The sequence below is a fragment of the Pleurodeles waltl genome, chromosome 4_1, assembly GCF_031143425.1.
Source record: "Pleurodeles waltl isolate 20211129_DDA chromosome 4_1, aPleWal1.hap1.20221129, whole genome shotgun sequence".
Lineage (NCBI taxonomy): Eukaryota > Metazoa > Chordata > Amphibia > Caudata > Salamandridae > Pleurodeles > Pleurodeles waltl.
In genome coordinates, this window is record NC_090442.1 from 262,672,688 (window position 1) to 262,690,109 (window position 17,422).

Below are 17,422 nucleotides of genomic sequence, written 5' to 3' on the forward strand. Positions count from 1 at the left end.
TTTTTTTAAGCTTCACTTTTTTGTCTGTGTTTTTGCCTCTACGGTCCTACATATTTGGTGATCTGGTGCAATGCTTTTGATATTCTTACCAATCACATGGCTGTTTGAAAGTTAGCCATCCAGCATACGTATTATGTTTGAGTCAAACCAGTCAAACGCGGTGACGAGTGATAAACACAATCAGGCATTCATGCAATAGGTGCAGAACAATTATTCAGTTTCTGTCTGGATAACCATGAACAGGCCTCACTTTTACACCAAGACAACTTTAATACCACATACCGAATGAAGGTACCTAATTCTTGTAAGTTACAAGACAAAATAATTGGAATCGGTGATTTTAGCATGCCAGGCTGAGCTGCAGTGTCTCAGACAGCACGGATTGTTCCGAGACTGGCGCATTTAATCTGCCTCAGTGCATTACTGTTTTTCCAACCAGTAATTGCACTGCAGACATTCCAAATAAGCACTTCCCTAATTATAAGTGGCAGTGGCGCTATCTGCACGGCTAATGCAGACAAGACAGCACTTATTGATGAACTCATCTCATCCGAGGGCCCTTCCACCGGCCTGTCTCACTCACTCCGCGTGTTTCCAGCGCAGTCACGAACCTAGTCCTTTACACTCAGTTCAAGAGACAATGAGACAGGCAGAAAGGATGTTAGTACCATTGTAAGTGTCTCTGCCACATCAATATTCTGACTACATTTGTCAAACTAAGGAAGGAAAGAAAGATCAGTTTAGCTCTATGAGCTCTAGCTCAAAGGTTGAGTAATACACGAATGAACCTGTGGTCCTGCTCTTACAATACAGGGAGTGCAGAATTATTAGGCAAGTTGTATTTTTGAGGATTAATTTTATTATTGAACAACAGCCATGTTCTCAATGAACCCAAAAAACTCATTAATATCAAAACTGAATATTTTTGGAAGTAGTTTTTAGTTTGTTTTTAGTTTTAGCTGTGTTAGGGGGATATCTGTGTGTGCAGGTGACTATCACTGTGCATAATTATTAGGCAACTTAACAAAAAAAAATATATACCCATTTCAATTATTTATCATTACCAGTGAAACCAATATAACATCTCAGCATTCACAAATATACATTTCTGACATTCAAAAACAAAACAAAAACAAATCAGTGACCAATATAGCCACCTTTCTTTGCAAGGACACTCAAAAGCCTGCCATCCATGGATTCTGTCAGTGTTTTGATCTGTTCACCATCAGCATTGCGTGCAGCAGCAACCACAGCCTCCCAGACACTGTTCAGAGAGGTGTACTGTTTTCCCTCCTTGTAAATCTCACATTTGATGATGGACCACAGGTTCTCAATGGGGTTCAGATCAGGTGAACAAGGAGGCCATGTCATTAGATTTCCTTCTTTTATACCCTTTCTTGCCAGCCACGCTGTGGAGTACTTGGACGCGTGTGATGGAGCATTGTCCTGCATGAAAATCATGTTTTTCTTGAAGGATGCAGACTTCTTCCTGTACCACTGCTTGAAGAAGGTGTCTTCCAGGAACTGGCAGTAGGACTGGGAGTTGAGCTTGACTCCATCCTCAACCCGAAAAGGCCCCACAAGCTCATCTTTGATGATACCAGCCCAAACCAGTACTCCACCTCCACCGTGCTGGCGTCTGAGTCGGACTGGAGCTCTCTGCCCTTTACCAATCCAGCCACGGGCCCATCCATATGGCCCATCAAGACTCACTCTCATTTCATCAGTCCATAAAACCTTAGAAAAATCAGTCTTGAGATATTTCTTGGCCCAGTCTTGACGTTTCAGCTTGTGTGTCTTGTTCAGTGGTGGTCGTCTTTCAGCCTTTCTTACCTTGGCCATGTCTCTGAGTATTGCACACCTTGTGCTTTTGGGCACTCCAGTGATGTTGCAGCTCTGAAATATGGCCAAACTGGTGGCAAGTGGCATCGTGGCAGCTGCACGCTTGACTTTTCTCAGTTCATGGGCAGTTATTTTGCGCCTTGGTTTTTCCACACGCTTCTTGCGACCCTGTTGACTATTTTGAATGAAACGCTTGATTGTTCGATGATCACGCTTCAGAAGCTTTGCAATTTTAAGAGTGCTGCACCCCTCTGCAAGATATCTCACTATTTTTGACTTTTCTGAGCCTGTCAAGTCCTTCTTTTGACCCATTTTGCCAAAGGAAAGGAAGTTGCCTAATAATTATGCACACCTGATATAGGGTGTTGATGTCATTAGACCACACCCCTTCTCATTACAGAGATGCACATCACCTAATATGCTTAATTGGTAGTAGGCTTTCGAGCCTATACAGCTTGGAGTAAGACAACATGCATAAAGAGGATGATGTGGTCAAAACACTCATTTGCCTAATAATTCTGCACTCCCTGTATTTGCCACCGTTTAACATGTTAGCAGGAAACCACAGTCGGAAGTGGGCAATGCAGTTGCCCTATGAATACATACATAGCCAGTACAGAATATTGCTTTGCAGTAAGCAAAGGTTACTCTGTGTTTGGGACCCCATCTAACAAGGATGTATTTGTCAACACAATAAATCTTTTATAGCTTTCTTCTTAAAGAGATAAAGCTGTTTTTCTTTACATCAGTTCTTTTTTTTCCAATCAATCAACCAAGGAATGTGTAAAGTGCACTACTCACCTGTGAGGGTCTCAAGGCGCTGAGGAGGGGTGGGGGGAATTTATTTGATGAAGACTTATGGGCAGATGTAGGGTCCACCCCTGCGCACTGACTATGTTTACACGGTATGCTGGACAATGAGTAACCATTACACGGACATCTTTGTGTTCTTAAGCTACTTTTAGCTACCATCAGCACTTCACTACCCACAGCGTAACGGCTGCCGTCTGTGCCATTACATAACAATGCATGTGAAAAATATACCGCTCTTACTACAACAGTGCATGGATAAATAGCTCTTGATTTTGCATCCATATCTTTCCCTGGTGGCATTTTAGTGTGATAAAAATCCTGTGCTAAGAGGTAGCTTCATTTTCTTCTTGCATTGTCACACCACGAGAATATAGCAACAGCCTTCCCACGTCAATTTTGTGAAGTTTCCTTTCAAAAACAAAGTCTAACATTCATGAAAATAAACAACCAACCTTATTGTGTGGTCCGAATGACAATTTGATACGAGCTTGTGCACAGAAAGAACTGTGGAGGAATAATCTACAGAAGAGAAGAGACATATCTGCTTAAACAGTGCAGTATACAGTGCATTGATTATCTTCTCCCAAGTTATGACCCAGTGATAAATGCTTGCAAGGGATATAAATTCCATCTGCAAGACCAATAGGTTCCCTGAGGTTTTTGAGGCACGTGGATGGGCAGAACAGACACAGCTACGATTCGTTAACTAGAAGTTCCACGCTTGTTGCAGTCTTTTGTGACATCTACTGTGAATGAGATTTGCCGAAGTTGTCTCCTGCAAGCACTATATGAAATTTAATTTTTACCTTAGCAAACGTGGTTAGCTAAAATAAATCAAGAATAACCATTACTGGAAATTAAGAATGATCAGAACTGTGGCCAACTTATCACAAAATGAACAAAAGACATTTACACATACTTTATATTTGCTAGGCAATCTTCAGACTGCCTCTGGATCACTTTTCCATTTCATTGCTCTTGAACTAGTGCATCAGTCCTGTGCACCTGATCTCCCTCCAATCCTATCTCGACAGACACTGCCCAAACATTTGACTGTTTATATGTGCCACTCAGTCAAGCCTGAATTAATTACTGATAATCTTCATTACTCAGAGTCATTGTCTTCCTCATTACACTTTTTACATACCAAAGGATATGCCAAGCTGACAGCCTGACTCTAGGCACAAAGGAAACAACAGGACAGTGGCTTGCCATGCAAGCACAAAGGCAGCAGAGCAAGAGCAACGCACACGCAAACAGCATTACAGAAACTAAAAAGGGTCTGCTAGGGATTCCAGCAAACCCAGTCCAGAACTATCATAAAATGTGAGGTGACACTAAGAACCACTCTCACAACACTGACCAAGAGCATGCCAAACGGCATAGCCTATCAAATCAATACCAGCAATGACCCCAGGACACCAGGTGGGCCAACTAACCAAAGACAAGACTCAACCAATGGGTCAGTCAAACCCACTGACAAAAGGAGTGTGTCATAGGCCCAAATAAGCAAAGAAAGAGACTGCAGAAAAAAGGCAAAGTATGAAAAGGGGATTGCATAACGCCAACTGGCAACAACCTGCGTACAGAGAAATGTTCACCATAGCAGAGACGAAAGACAATATATTGCCTGTTCTGCACCATGCCAGAACCCGGCAAATTCACACAAGCAACCATTAGAGCCCTTGCATTACAACAGAATTGGGGGAAGCTGGGGATGGAGGCAACTATTGGATTACATCCCTCCAGCATCACCCACCATGCTACAACTAGAGCACATTAAGGTGGTGGATCACTACCCCAACACAATGCTGAAATCGACAAGCTGATGCATGCCAAAAGGGGAACAAATACACACAAGCATTATATGAAATTTAATTTTCACATTAGAAAATGTGGTTACTAAAGTAAATCTAGAATAACAAGTAGGTCTGGCATTGTCAGCCAGCCTTTCAGAAAATCGGTTTTGTTTTGCCATGGTATTTGCAAAGCTTTATTGTTCAAGAAGCTGTCAAGCGTTTTTGTCAATCAAAAAAAAACTAACCATTAACAAATGGCAAAAATGTTTTTGGTGTAAAAAAGCACACATTAGCATAGTACTACCTGGCAATGAAGGGGACTACTTTGTGTGTTTATGTGTTAAGTGCAAAAGGACAGCATGCCATAACCCATAGTGAAATCAGTCACTGACTGAGGTGGGCTGATGCACTGTCCCTTGTGCATGCTTGACTGGGGTGGAGGAAAACGTGACTGACACAAACAGACAAATGGATGAAGTGGTGCTGAAAACCCATATAGGTAAGCATGGCATACACACAATTGTATTACTATCAAAAAGGTTTGGCTAGCACAGACTTTAAAAAGCCCCTGGCTGCCAGTCTCATGCCTTTGAGAAAGAAGGAAGGAAAGAAGCAAAGAAACAGAAGAAAAGGAAGGAAAGCAAGAAGAGGATGGAATGAAAAGTAGGAATGAAAGAAAAAAGAAGGCAAGAAATTAGGAAAGATAGAATGCAAGAAAAAAGAAGACAAAAAAGAAGGCAAAAAATCAAAAATAAAGAGATGAAACCAAGAAAGGAAAAATGGAAAGAAGGGAAGAATGGAATGAAAGAAGGAGAAAAGGAAACAAAGAAACGAAAAAAACAGAAGAACTGCAAGAAGAAAGAAAGAACAAAAGAAACAAAGAAAGATGAAAAGAAATAGAAATCGAAAAAGAGAAAAGAAAGAACGAAAGAAAAACGAAAGGAAAATACAAAAGTAAAGAACTAAAAACGAAAGGCAAGAAATAAAAGAATTAAAGGCAAGAAAGATGAAAGAAAGACAGGAATGCAAAAAAAAGGAGAGAAAGAAAAAAGGAAGGAAAGAAAGAAAAAAGGAAGGAAAGGGGGAAGAAAAAGGAAAGGAAGGCCAAAAGGAAAGGAAGGCCAAAAGGAAAGGAAGGAAGAAAAAGGGAAGTAAAGAAAGACAGAAAGAAAGAAGAGCAAGAAAGTAAGAAAGAAAGATTGCAGGAGGTTGTGCCAAATACAGTGCAAAAGGGAAGGAGCACTATCAATCGGTATAAGTGGAAAAGGTCTTTTTACCAAGTAGGGAATATAGGGCAATCGGTTTCATGGTGAGGACCTATGTAATTTCAAAGAGAAAGCAGGTTGTGACAAGCATGTTAAGAGTGTTCTGCATAAACATAAGTTCCAAAACCTGCATTCTGATATGGGTGTGAAAGGAAAAACACAAAGAAAATGAAAAATAAAAAAATGAAATTCTTCAGGGTCAGCGCAACAGATGAATCACAATATTTCTGCACTGATAACATCCCTGAAAATATAGGCATGAAACGAACCTATGATCTCTCTGAATTGTACCATTTACACAATTACCATATTGTAATCTATTTTATGGCCATCACAAAAAATAGGATTTTTTGTAAAAATAATCTGCCTAGTCTAATTCTTATTTTCGAAATATATTTATGATGAATATCAATACAAGCACTGCTATGTCCCACAAACTTTGGATATAGACCTACTGTTGTGCCCTCAGGCTGACTGTTCCTGCCCGATGACTGGGTAGATAGCATTGTCCCCCCTGTACTAATCATACACAGATTCCAAGGAGTACAGGATAGCCTGCTTTCTATTCCTGTGTTTACTGCACATATCAGCATTGCAGACCTAGTTTTTAAGATTAGATGAAGCTCCACTTAAGTCACCTAATTAACTAGATAATATAAGGGCTTCGTATAGTAATGTTCATATAGGTAAACTGTCCATTATACATTTATGAGGCACCCAACCTCTTCCTTGTAAATCTTCACCAATCCTGCAATGATGCAAGTTACGTTTACTCTTTCCCTGCTCCCATCCTCTGCAATATCACTAAGAGTTGTGCTTCTTAAGAGGAATGTACATTTAGCTTGTTGTACTAACGTTGCCTGAGTGCCGAACATCCTTTAGCTCATGTTGCCATGAATCTGAAAAGCATAGCGTTAACATGCTCCAACGGGTCTCATCTCATGACGCTTTGCCAAACATGCAGTCTTTATTTCAGTGATATGCAAAGTTCATCTGAAACAATGGCTGTTCGGCCTTCTTTAAGGGGATGGAACAGCTCTCAGTAAACATGTGTGGTCCTTAAGTGCTCTTCTTTAGGTTGTGGGAGGACAGTATTCATAATTAATAATTAATTTATGAAGACAGTCATGTTGCCATCTTTTTTCCTGGCTCTGTGGCAAACCAATTACCGCATATACTGTTTACCAGAGTACATTTCTAAATCGTGCACTTGATAACTGCACATCTTTAGCCAAAGGGCTCAACCTGCATGTTCACCAAGTCATATACCCTATACATGTTAACAAAAGACACACACCTACCTCCTTCATAAAACGTATATTACCACTTTTTCTAAACAGTATTCATCAATGTACATATCTATTACTAAATATTAGTATGAATATCTAAACAGGAGAACAAACAGAACACTTGTAGCTCCAGCTATTTCCATTACCATCTCTTTTGAGTTCAAAAGAAATATTTGAATCCTTCATCATGCTAGCCTCCTAAGGTAAACCTGAAGTGTTCGAAATCCCCTTGTAGGGACCTCACTGCCAGTTCCTAAAGAGGACTCTGCGATATCAGTAAGACCATTTCCATATTCCACAGATGAGGGAGGCTTTCTATTACCCCCTTCATTTTCTGCCCCTAAGGAAATATCTGTAAACTAGAAGGATTCTTGAAGTATTTTTTTTACCAGTTATCGGGTCCCTCACCTTGCTCTTTCCTTTTACATGACCTTTCCATTCCTTTCTGTTCAAATCTTTGCAGGATGATTTATTTTTGGAATGGCTTATGTCACCTTTCCACAGCACTTCCATTTACCCCTTCTGAACTTTTCGATCAGGAGGACTATGCCTTCTAACATCAAAGAGATATAACAACGTACTGCCGGCAGTCCAACTATTCTGGATCACACACAATCATTCTCTTGAAGCCTAGATTTGCTGATTGGATATACACCACCTGCAGACTTTTAAAGTTGGACTGCCCTTGCCCATCACCCCCTTTGAGATGATCAACTTAGACAAGACCAACCATAGAATTTTCTAGAACGTCTGCCGATTCCACCAACATCATTGCTTCCTCTCTCATACCACCCAGTACATTCAGAAACCCTTCTGTGTTACTATCATAATGCTCTATAATGGCTTATGGAATAGACGAGGCAACAAGCTGGTATCCTAGTAGCCTGACCGACCTTCATCTGGTTCTAGCATGATCTCCAAGTACGGATGGTGACTGATCCGTGGTGGCAATTGAAGGCTTCTAAAGATGTAGTCTATTCTCTGTCGATCATGCATGTAACACCTTATTCTCTCTTGTCTTCCACTTTCTTAAACATTGAACCTCAATAGGATAAAAACAAGCCCGCTGGGATCAAGTACTGGTCCCCAAAAATGAGTGATGGAGGGTCCCCCCTGCAAACACCGGCTCAAATTAAGCGCGGTCTAGGACAGTAGCATAGTCAGCTACCTACATATTGTGAAGGCACATATATGTAAGAACGTACCTTTATGATATTGTGCTAGTCAATATTTTGGCCACAATATTGTGGCAGATCGATATTTAACTTTCATTATTTTGTAGTAAGCTCACACAGACACGGGAAGTAAGGGTGGAAGTGCAATGCCCCTAAAATGGTGGGCCAACGAGGGTGGTACTGTACAAAGAAACAACCTGATATTATGTATAATCAACTTTCATCTTCATCAAATTAATTTTTTTGTGACTACTCAGTGAATATGAGTTTGCCTTGCTCATCATTTTACATATATTTAGATGAATTTTCAGGCTATAACCGAGATATTCCTAAGGTAATTTCCCTGTAGGCGTGCTGCAACCATTTTATAATATTCTGGTTGCAAACATTTAAATCGATTAAAAAGTACTGTTTCCTTTAAAAGTGTGGAGTGGAGTGCGTGATTAAGCAGAAATATTAGAAAAATATTTGTGTTAGTCTTGTTATTCTTCTCAGTCCAGATGCTGTCGCTGCAAAAATAATGCCAGAAATATGCTAACTAGAGCCTTGTACTTACTTCCTCAGAAGCCGGCGACCCTTCGGTTGAAAGGTCAAGTCCTCCCTTTCACTGTAATTAGATGAGTTCTAAGGGCAGTGCTTCAAGAATGAGAACAGATTCCAACCTAATATAATCACTTGGATAGAACAACACATTTTGTACTCACAAACTCATAAGGCGTGAAGTTCCAATAACAAAAAAAACACGCATAATGCTGCTTTGGGCTTCAAACAAAACATTAGTTGCTTAGACATGACATGGGTTAGCAGCCTGTATAACAGAATATGTTAACAAGTAAATATGTGTTCTTATTTTTAGAATCAACTCCATCAAACAATTTTCAGTTCATTGTTCTTGAGCACAAATAGCAAGACTAGCAAACAGGCATAACACACATGCACCTGACCGGTGAGTATGTTGTTTTAATATTATTTTTTACTAAAACATGGTAATTACATTTCTATCCACTAATTGTGGTTTGGGAAGGACTCTACTAAATACGGCAAATATGAACAAATGTGTGTTCGTTTTTTATTTATAAACACAGTGAATTTTCAAACCTGATGCTGGCTCATCTTTCCATGAATACAATGAGTATATTCACGGGTAAAAACGGAGAGATGTTTTTTATGTAAAAGCACATGTTGCACCAGTAGTTCCTAACACTGAAGGGAACTACTTATTGTTGGATTTGCACATTGGGTAATAGCAGAATTCCTTCACTCACAGTCAGGTAAGCTAATAGTTTAAGTGGTCCTGTGTCCTATGCTCTATGCTGTGGTGGGCGATAGCAAAATGTGAATTACAATACAGCAGGCCAATGGATGAAGAGAGCTACCTGACAGTTCCTGTAATTTATGATATATACTATACATTGAGGGTGCGGTGGGGCCACGAGAGCCCTCGGCAACCATGACACTCCTCCTGCTGCACCACCGATTTGTAGGCCACAGAGTCAAATGCCAGACTTAAACAGAAGTATCAGTAAATAACATGCAAGTGTGTAAAACTGGTAAACTCAAGACCTTTTTTTCTGCAATTGCTAAAATACCACCATTTTAAATAATGTGTGTTTAAAGGGCAATATTAATACATCACAAATCTAAAAAAGCACCAATACTTAGTGATTCTCTCATTCTAGCAACCTGGTTCTCATCTTCCAAGCTCAACTAACTACCAACGCAAGTAACCAAATAAAGAGCACCTTGCACATGACATAGATAGAATTCTCTTTTAGTCGCATGGGTCACTAGGTCTTATAAATGGAACAAACAAAGAGGCAATGGAAACCTTCTCTATAGCTCTATTAGTAAAACTGCACCACGTATTCACCAAAACAGTACCTCACACATGCCAGTGGAAGATGCTGACGGCAATCGGATTTTAAGAACACTTTTTTGAGATCTAAGTTAGATGCTAAATCTAAATATGCCTCAGTGGACCATTTCTAATTGTGACTTACATAAGATGCAGATCTCGGCTGGTCAAAGGAGGGTTTTAAAATGGTTTATTTAGTTTATTCTGATAACAAGTTTTCCTATTAGACACTTCATTTCCATACATCTGATCTAGGCATTTTCCTGACCAATAGTAGAACCGGAGTGTATCTTTTGAAGTCCTCATCACCTTTAGGTACTGCAATGTCCTTACTTGTCCCACTCTTCCAGGCCAGGTTATTGCATATACCTGATTTACCTACTGCAGATAGGATTTACAGGAGGCCATACATTCCTACATAATCCAGCATAACAACTGTGTAAACATGGGACTTTTCTTTATGAAGTAATGATATCTCTCTTTACTCAACCCATGCAGAAATAGACAACCAGAACTATGCCTTTTACTGGTGTAGACGGATTGCCCCCACCTATAACACTTGATTGTCTCCCTTAACCCATCCGAGACTTCAGGTGTGTTTGGAGATATCCATGTCTTACGTATTTCATGTCTCGCAATCAACATCAGATGGAATATTAGTTTTCACTTCTGTATATCGAAATATAAATAGTAGAACCTCAGTGTATGACAAAACGGCAGGAGAGGCTACCAGAAGCTGAGACATTTAATGACACACATTACCACTCCAACGTATATTTTGCAGCACATTGGATTATGTCCAAGCCTTCCATTAATAAACACATACACCGGATCAGGAGTGTTTAGAACTCACCTTACGCCTTCGTTAAGGTGGTAAAGTTCATGTTCAGGCAGTTCCTTACGCTGGAACACAGCGATTACACCATTGTGGATGCTAAGAAAGAAAAATTAAAACCGTCATTGACACCAATGTCTTGTTATTATAAGCAGCTTCATCATTTCTAAACAATTCTATTTTTAAGACCTATTATTTCATGAATTGAAAATGAGGAGGAAGGTGAATGTCCTCAGTGTATTTAAATTTCTTATTGAGTCACAAAAAACACTCCATTAGATGTGGATTAAAATCATATTCTCAAATACAAAATTAGTTCACACCATCTACTTGACAGAAAAGTTTATACATTGCCAAAATGTGCAGATAAAGTTAAAAAATAACACACTTTGCTTAAACTGGATACAGAGAAGCGCAGGTGTTCACTATGGTGCAGTCTCTGTTTTCTATTTGGAAGTGCCGGAACTCCCCCATTAAAAGTAGTGCCTCTTCGGAAACCTTCTGGCACTTTGACTTTCTAATTAAAGAACGCAAAGTACCTGCCCGTTTAAACCGCACCAAAAATACACTCAGCTGCCAGAACGTGCCAAACCCTGAAACACATAACATTTAGGGCCAGATGTAGCAAGCAGTTTTGCCCATTCTGTGTCTATGGGAAAATGTGTTCGTACATATGGCCCTTAGTGCCCTTTGCTTTAATAAGCATGTTTCAAAATTTTACATAGAAAATCAAGCGTGACAAGGCTACATAACACGTTGGGTTGAGGACAGTGAAGTTAGTGACGGCAAAGAAAGCCATGGGAGTACAAAACCATGACTAACTGAGGGCGGGGTCAGAGGAACTGCCGGCACACCCCTTCACATACTCTCCACCTCAATCGGAAGGTCTGTAGGCCTTGGTGGGACGAGTCATCTATTCTCGTGAAGACCACCAGGACGGTTAACCATACTAAAGAAGAACGGATGAAATCCAGGATCCATGTGGCGACAAATCTGCATGGAACGATTTGAAAAAGTATTTAAGTAATGCAAATAGAAACCTCATGAGAGGTATCTCAGCACTAGAAAACACATCACTTAGACAGTACTGGAGGGATTTCAAAGATCACTCTCTGGCCAGACATCCCTTGGTCTTGGGGGAGGAGTGAACATGACAGCAGCTAAGGAGCAGTGTCAGGAGCGGATGCTCATCCTACTCACAGGATGGAGCAAGCTATGATTGCAGTTTGGCACATTATATAATTCAGTGAAGGGGTCCAACAAAAAAAAGTGATGGGGGACCAGAGCCATCACATTCTACGTTCCTAGAAACTAAGAAAAAAATTGAGCTTTACTTGACTATAGTATATTTTGCTAAAATAAGTGACCCTAGATGAGTTTGGGTAAACTTGATGCCAAATACTCAAAATCCTACATCTTTGAAGAAGTAGGCCAATCACTTCCATCATCTTAATACTCCTCTTGCGAGTATTCCTTGACTTGTTCTAGGGCTTCTCTCTTTTAGGGTGAGAAGGGGAAAGAAACATACCACATTCCAACATCAATTCTTCTAAAGGCCTTTTAGGAATATAACTGACTACCATGCAATCCTGACCCTTAAATGCAAGCTGTAAAATGAACTACTGCAGGCCACCCAATTGACCACGAAACCTTTGTTTCTTCTGAGGATACACCCAACTCCCCTAACAGGAGTGAATACATTGGAATACTGTCACTTCTTCACCCAACCACTCCCCTCAATCAGCTGCGACCTGCCTCCTCTACCGAGTCTCCTGGAATAAAATAACTGTAGCATTTGGCTTTTCAAAACGTTACTTACATTCGGTAATGCTCTTTGTGGTGGATACTCTATCCAGCCATAGCTCCGCAGCTTTCTCACCTTTAGAATATCCCTCAGGTGCCAGGCTGGATTTGGAGGATTCAAACAGCATTGCGCTGGCATGCTGGTGGGTGGCACCTTACGGCTCTGTGCTGAGCTCAATCGACCCTGGAAGTGATGATACAGCTGCATATAAGTACCACCCATGCGCGTCAGTGGCAGTTCCTTTCTTTCTGAAACTCTGTATTCAGATTCAGAACTCGCTCCCAAACTTTCCCTCATCAGCTGATGAGCTTTAACTTACTAAGTTCTACTTTTTTCCACAGTGCAAGGTAACTATGTCCCCTTCTAGGGATACAGGGTTTGAGCGTAGTAGGGACGGTACCAAACTAATGCCTGTGACAGATACCCACGAGGAGTGCCTCTGGTATTTGGGTTAGGCGCACAACTACAAGGCCTGAAATAAGTGTGCCTTTACAAACCGAACACGATCCGAGAAAGTGAAGCGAAGCTGTACATCGTGAACATCAAAAGAAGACATGGAAATTCCGCTCGAAGGTGAGGTAGCAAACCTGTTCCCACTCCCAGAGCCATCCCCTCCTCTGGTCCTCATTGTGATCCAAGTTTTCCAGTAAATCGGTGTCAAAGCAGCAGCAGAAGGAGGCCAAGTGGGATTTGTGTAAGGGCTCTTGTACATTTTTTAAGGTTATTGCTTTATTTCCACACTCTTAGCAAAAAATAATCGCTGTGTGAAATGGCCGACCAAGCCCCATATTTCCCGTAGGGATTCAACGGTTCATTACAAGGGTACACCGTAAACCAGAAGTAAATGTTTCTTTATGATGCCTGGAATTACTTCTATCAGGCTGGGAGAAAGTGTACAGAGTGAGGCACAGCAGAAGGATACAGATGGAGCTCTCAGCCTGCTTAGACACTGGTGACTGGTGCAGCTACCCTTCACCCCCCCAACATTCGGAATCATCAGCAGGAAGTCGTTTCAATGCTAATTTAAGTGAAATGGCAATAGTTATCAAGTCTGGTGCATTAAGGAGGGCTGCTGAAGACTGACTATGATTATTATCACAGGACTGTAGGCTGCAGAGAGATAAAAAAACAAAGCTGAGGTTCCTGGGAGGCTGGGTGTGACCCGGGGAGACGCAGAGCTGCAGGGTAGGCGCAGGGATGCAGGGTAGGCGCAGGGATGCAGTCTGCAGGAAGCAGCCATCAGCTGGACAGAGACCGTATTGAAAGAACTGACTGAGATCAGAATGGCAGCACGTGCATGGTGTAGCCTTTGGCACTGGAGTTCTATGATTGCAATGGTACCCCTCAATCCGTTTGTTGTGCTTCAGGTGTGAACCCCATTTATTATGCGTTTTGCAACTTCAACCAACGCAGGCATTTAACAGACATTTCAGATGTAGACTTCTAATAAGATATATTGACTCAATAAATACACACCGGCCTCCTTTCCCCTCTGTGTGCTTCGTGTTCTGTTCTACTCATTTTAAAGAAGGAGATCCGTGAGCCTGGTCGCTGCTTTGGTGCAGAGCCGGGATATCCTTCCATGGAGCTGGTCGGACTGCAGGGACTCCAGTCTCTTGCTCTAGTTCAGCTTCACTTTCTAAGCTGACCTGTCCCACTCTGTGTAGGTCATCCCTTGCGCGCAGAGATGCTTTTTGTGTAGTGCTATGTGAAACAGGTCCTTGCCTCCGCAGAGCGGCAAGCAGTTTGTACAGAATGGAGATCCAGTGGAGCAAACACAGACATAACGAGGAATAAAGGAGCGAGCAGGAAAAGGAGGCAAATGAAGGGTGTACTGAACTCTGATCGTCATCATCTAAGCAGAGACATTTATTGAAAAACAGAAGCAACTAATAGAAACATCTGGGATTCACCGTAGATGGGGACACCAAAAGCCACCAGGAAATTCAATTTTCAGGTCACGCCACCCACTCCCCCCCACCAGGTCACAAACCCTGAGACCATAGGTCCATGCTTCCAGTCTGTCACGCCCTCGTAACACAAAGCAAATAATTATTCTGAGTCAACCCCTCCAGCCCACACCCATCACCGCAGACAAGAGCCCGAACCCCTTATGAAATCCTTTTGAAGGGAAAATCAAGATTTGCTGGAATCTGTAGATTTTCTCAGTATCCCTAAGGGCCTTCCCTCAAGTTCGAGTCAAGTAATATTGTGCCTCCTTCCTATATCACAATGTATTGCCAGTGCTTTGAGCTACCTTAGAAGACACGTGGTGCAGAAAGGAAATCACAAACTGCTGGAGGTCGTCAAACATATCCTGATACATAATAAGCATGGCTTGGTTGACCACTGCTGAAAACCCAGGAACTCTTTTGAGACGGACTGCATGTGTACTACATTTGTCAGTGTTCCCCAACCTTTGCATCTACTCCACTGAATCTCACTTTGATGTCAAGTCCTTCACAGCAGTAGTTCAATGGAAAGTCCTGGAGCCGAAAGTGCCCCGGGTGCGCAACGGATGTTTGCACCTACTTTGCACACCCCTGGGACACTTTGGTATTGCAGAAGGGGCCACAGATACTTCGGCTGTAATACAGATTTGTTGTACTATAGATGCGGACGCAGAGGCAAAGAGGCTGTCAGGAGGCACACTGGCACTGTCTGTGGTGAGAGCTGTAATGTGGGAAGATCCCAAGGGGCCTCGTGTCAAGCGCTGCAGCTTCATCCAGGTCTGGCTTATTATTCAACAGCATTCATTTAGGAAGGTGTGACTTGCAGACCCAGGTGCATGGTGGCAGAAGCTCTGATTGGCACAGGGCCTTCTGACCACCATGAAGAGAAGGCAGCTTCTCATGAGTGCATGCGCTTCTATAGGCAGAGTGATGATGCTGCAGCGTCTCTGATATAAAACAACGTAAGGATGTGCAAACTTATGGATATAATGTAATCAATGTTAGATTTGCCTTTATTTGTTAAAAAAGAGGTTTGCTTTCTTAGGGGAGAAGAAAAAAATTTGATGAATGAAATGTTTTAATTAATCTCAGTCATTCATAATTACTCTGGGCCACATTCCAGTCCATTTTCTTTTTTCTAATCCAGCCACTAATAACACCGACCAAGCACAAGCAAATCAGTTTTGTCACCAGGGTTTCCTCTAATTATTTTCCTCTGTGAGCGACAACATAATGATTTCTGCACATTCTTCTGCACTCTGTGAGTAATCAAGGACAGTGATCAACTGCTAAGCGAGTGATCAGCTGGAAGTAACTGGAGCGCTACGAGGCCGCACGTAAAACAGCAGAACACTAAGCAATGTTAAGTAACAATAACGACTACTTTTAATTTCAATTATGGCAAAAGCTGCTAAGGAAACACTCTATAGTGTTTAATAACTTGTAAGATGGCTCAGTGAGTTAAACAATTGCTGCTGACTTAAATGTTGAAAAACAGATCACAATTTAAAATCCTGGCAAGGCCAACATAGTCTTCTTTCATTGCAAGTGAATATCATAAACCTGGTTATTATAGCCTTATTAACTACTGCTGAGGGCTATACTGGTTGTAAAAGACCCAGGACCCAAGGTATAGGCCCGAGCAGCAGGCTCTAACAAGGACTTTAACAACAGGTATGGCCTGATGCATAAGGACTATAAGGCTATTAGAAAATTCCACCCACTAAGAATAGAATGTTCTAAATTAAAAAGGGAGAAACCAGAAGACAAACATTGGAATATTGGAGCCCCCAACTTATAACAGCCATTATATGCCCGGAGCTACTCAACATTATAATGTTGTAATAACACTTATTCATAGCACTTAGAAATGTCAATGGTGTGGTATATAGAGGCCTGCACATTGTCATTTTTAGGGCAAACAAAAACTAAAGAGCTTGACACTTGAACATGTAAGTTCTGTGGGAGAACTTTGGATTCCTCCTATGTAATATTGACCCAATGACCAGGTTAGAGAAGGGCAGATTTGCAGCATATTGTTTGCCCTGTTGGTTTTCGAAGAAATGCAGTTATAATTACTAGCCAATACTGATCATGTTTCAATTTAATATATTAGATAATACCACTGCATTGAATGGCATTTATTGAAAAGTTTACAAACTCAGATCATTGAAGAAAATCTTTGTGCCAAAAATGTTGCCATCAGCCAACCAGGAAAAATATATTTGCCATGTGCACTGTATGTACGATCAATGAAGATGTTAAATATGTCACTGGTTTTCCTTATTATTCTATGCAGGAGTGACGTTTTTATGTCACGCACACCGTGAACTGCATTTCTTCATCTCGAATCAGTCATTCAAGAAACATGAGGCACTGAGAAGGACAATGGTTTGCCTCGGACCACAAAATCGGGTCAAGTGCAGAAGCTGGGATTTGAGCCCAGGATTCCTGGAAACACACTGTGCAATCCAGCAAGTGGGTGGATCAGTCTCCTATTTACTAACAAGGGGCAATGTTTTGGGGTTTACTAACAAAGGCGTTTGGAGTGCATATAGCTGTACTTCTATAGTGCACATTTACGTACTCTTGCATCAACATACCTTAACCGGAAATACAATGGTATTTTTCACGGAATATTCAGATACAAATAGAAAGGACTTTGTCCCCTTTACACTTTTACTAAAAACGAGCTGGACATTCCAGGGCCGATTCACAAAGACATTCGGGGGTATGTAAAAGAGGTCTCCCCTTCAGCACTACATCCTGCACTCACAATTGCTTTTGTGAAAC

The 17,422-nt window shown here is 41.3% G+C and overlaps 1 protein-coding gene across 3 annotated transcripts in view; it reads right to left on the minus strand.

Moving 5' to 3' along the window:
- Positions 1-17,422, minus strand: part of PRR5 (proline rich 5) — a 500,142-nt gene that overhangs the window by 141,317 nt on the left and 341,403 nt on the right. For all 3 annotated transcript variants that reach the window (XM_069228276.1, XM_069228277.1, XM_069228275.1), the window contains one exon: positions 10,892-10,972. In XM_069228276.1, the coding sequence (XP_069084377.1) occupies positions 10,892-10,972 (81 nt within the window). The remainder of the gene's footprint in view (positions 1-10,891; positions 10,973-17,422) is intronic.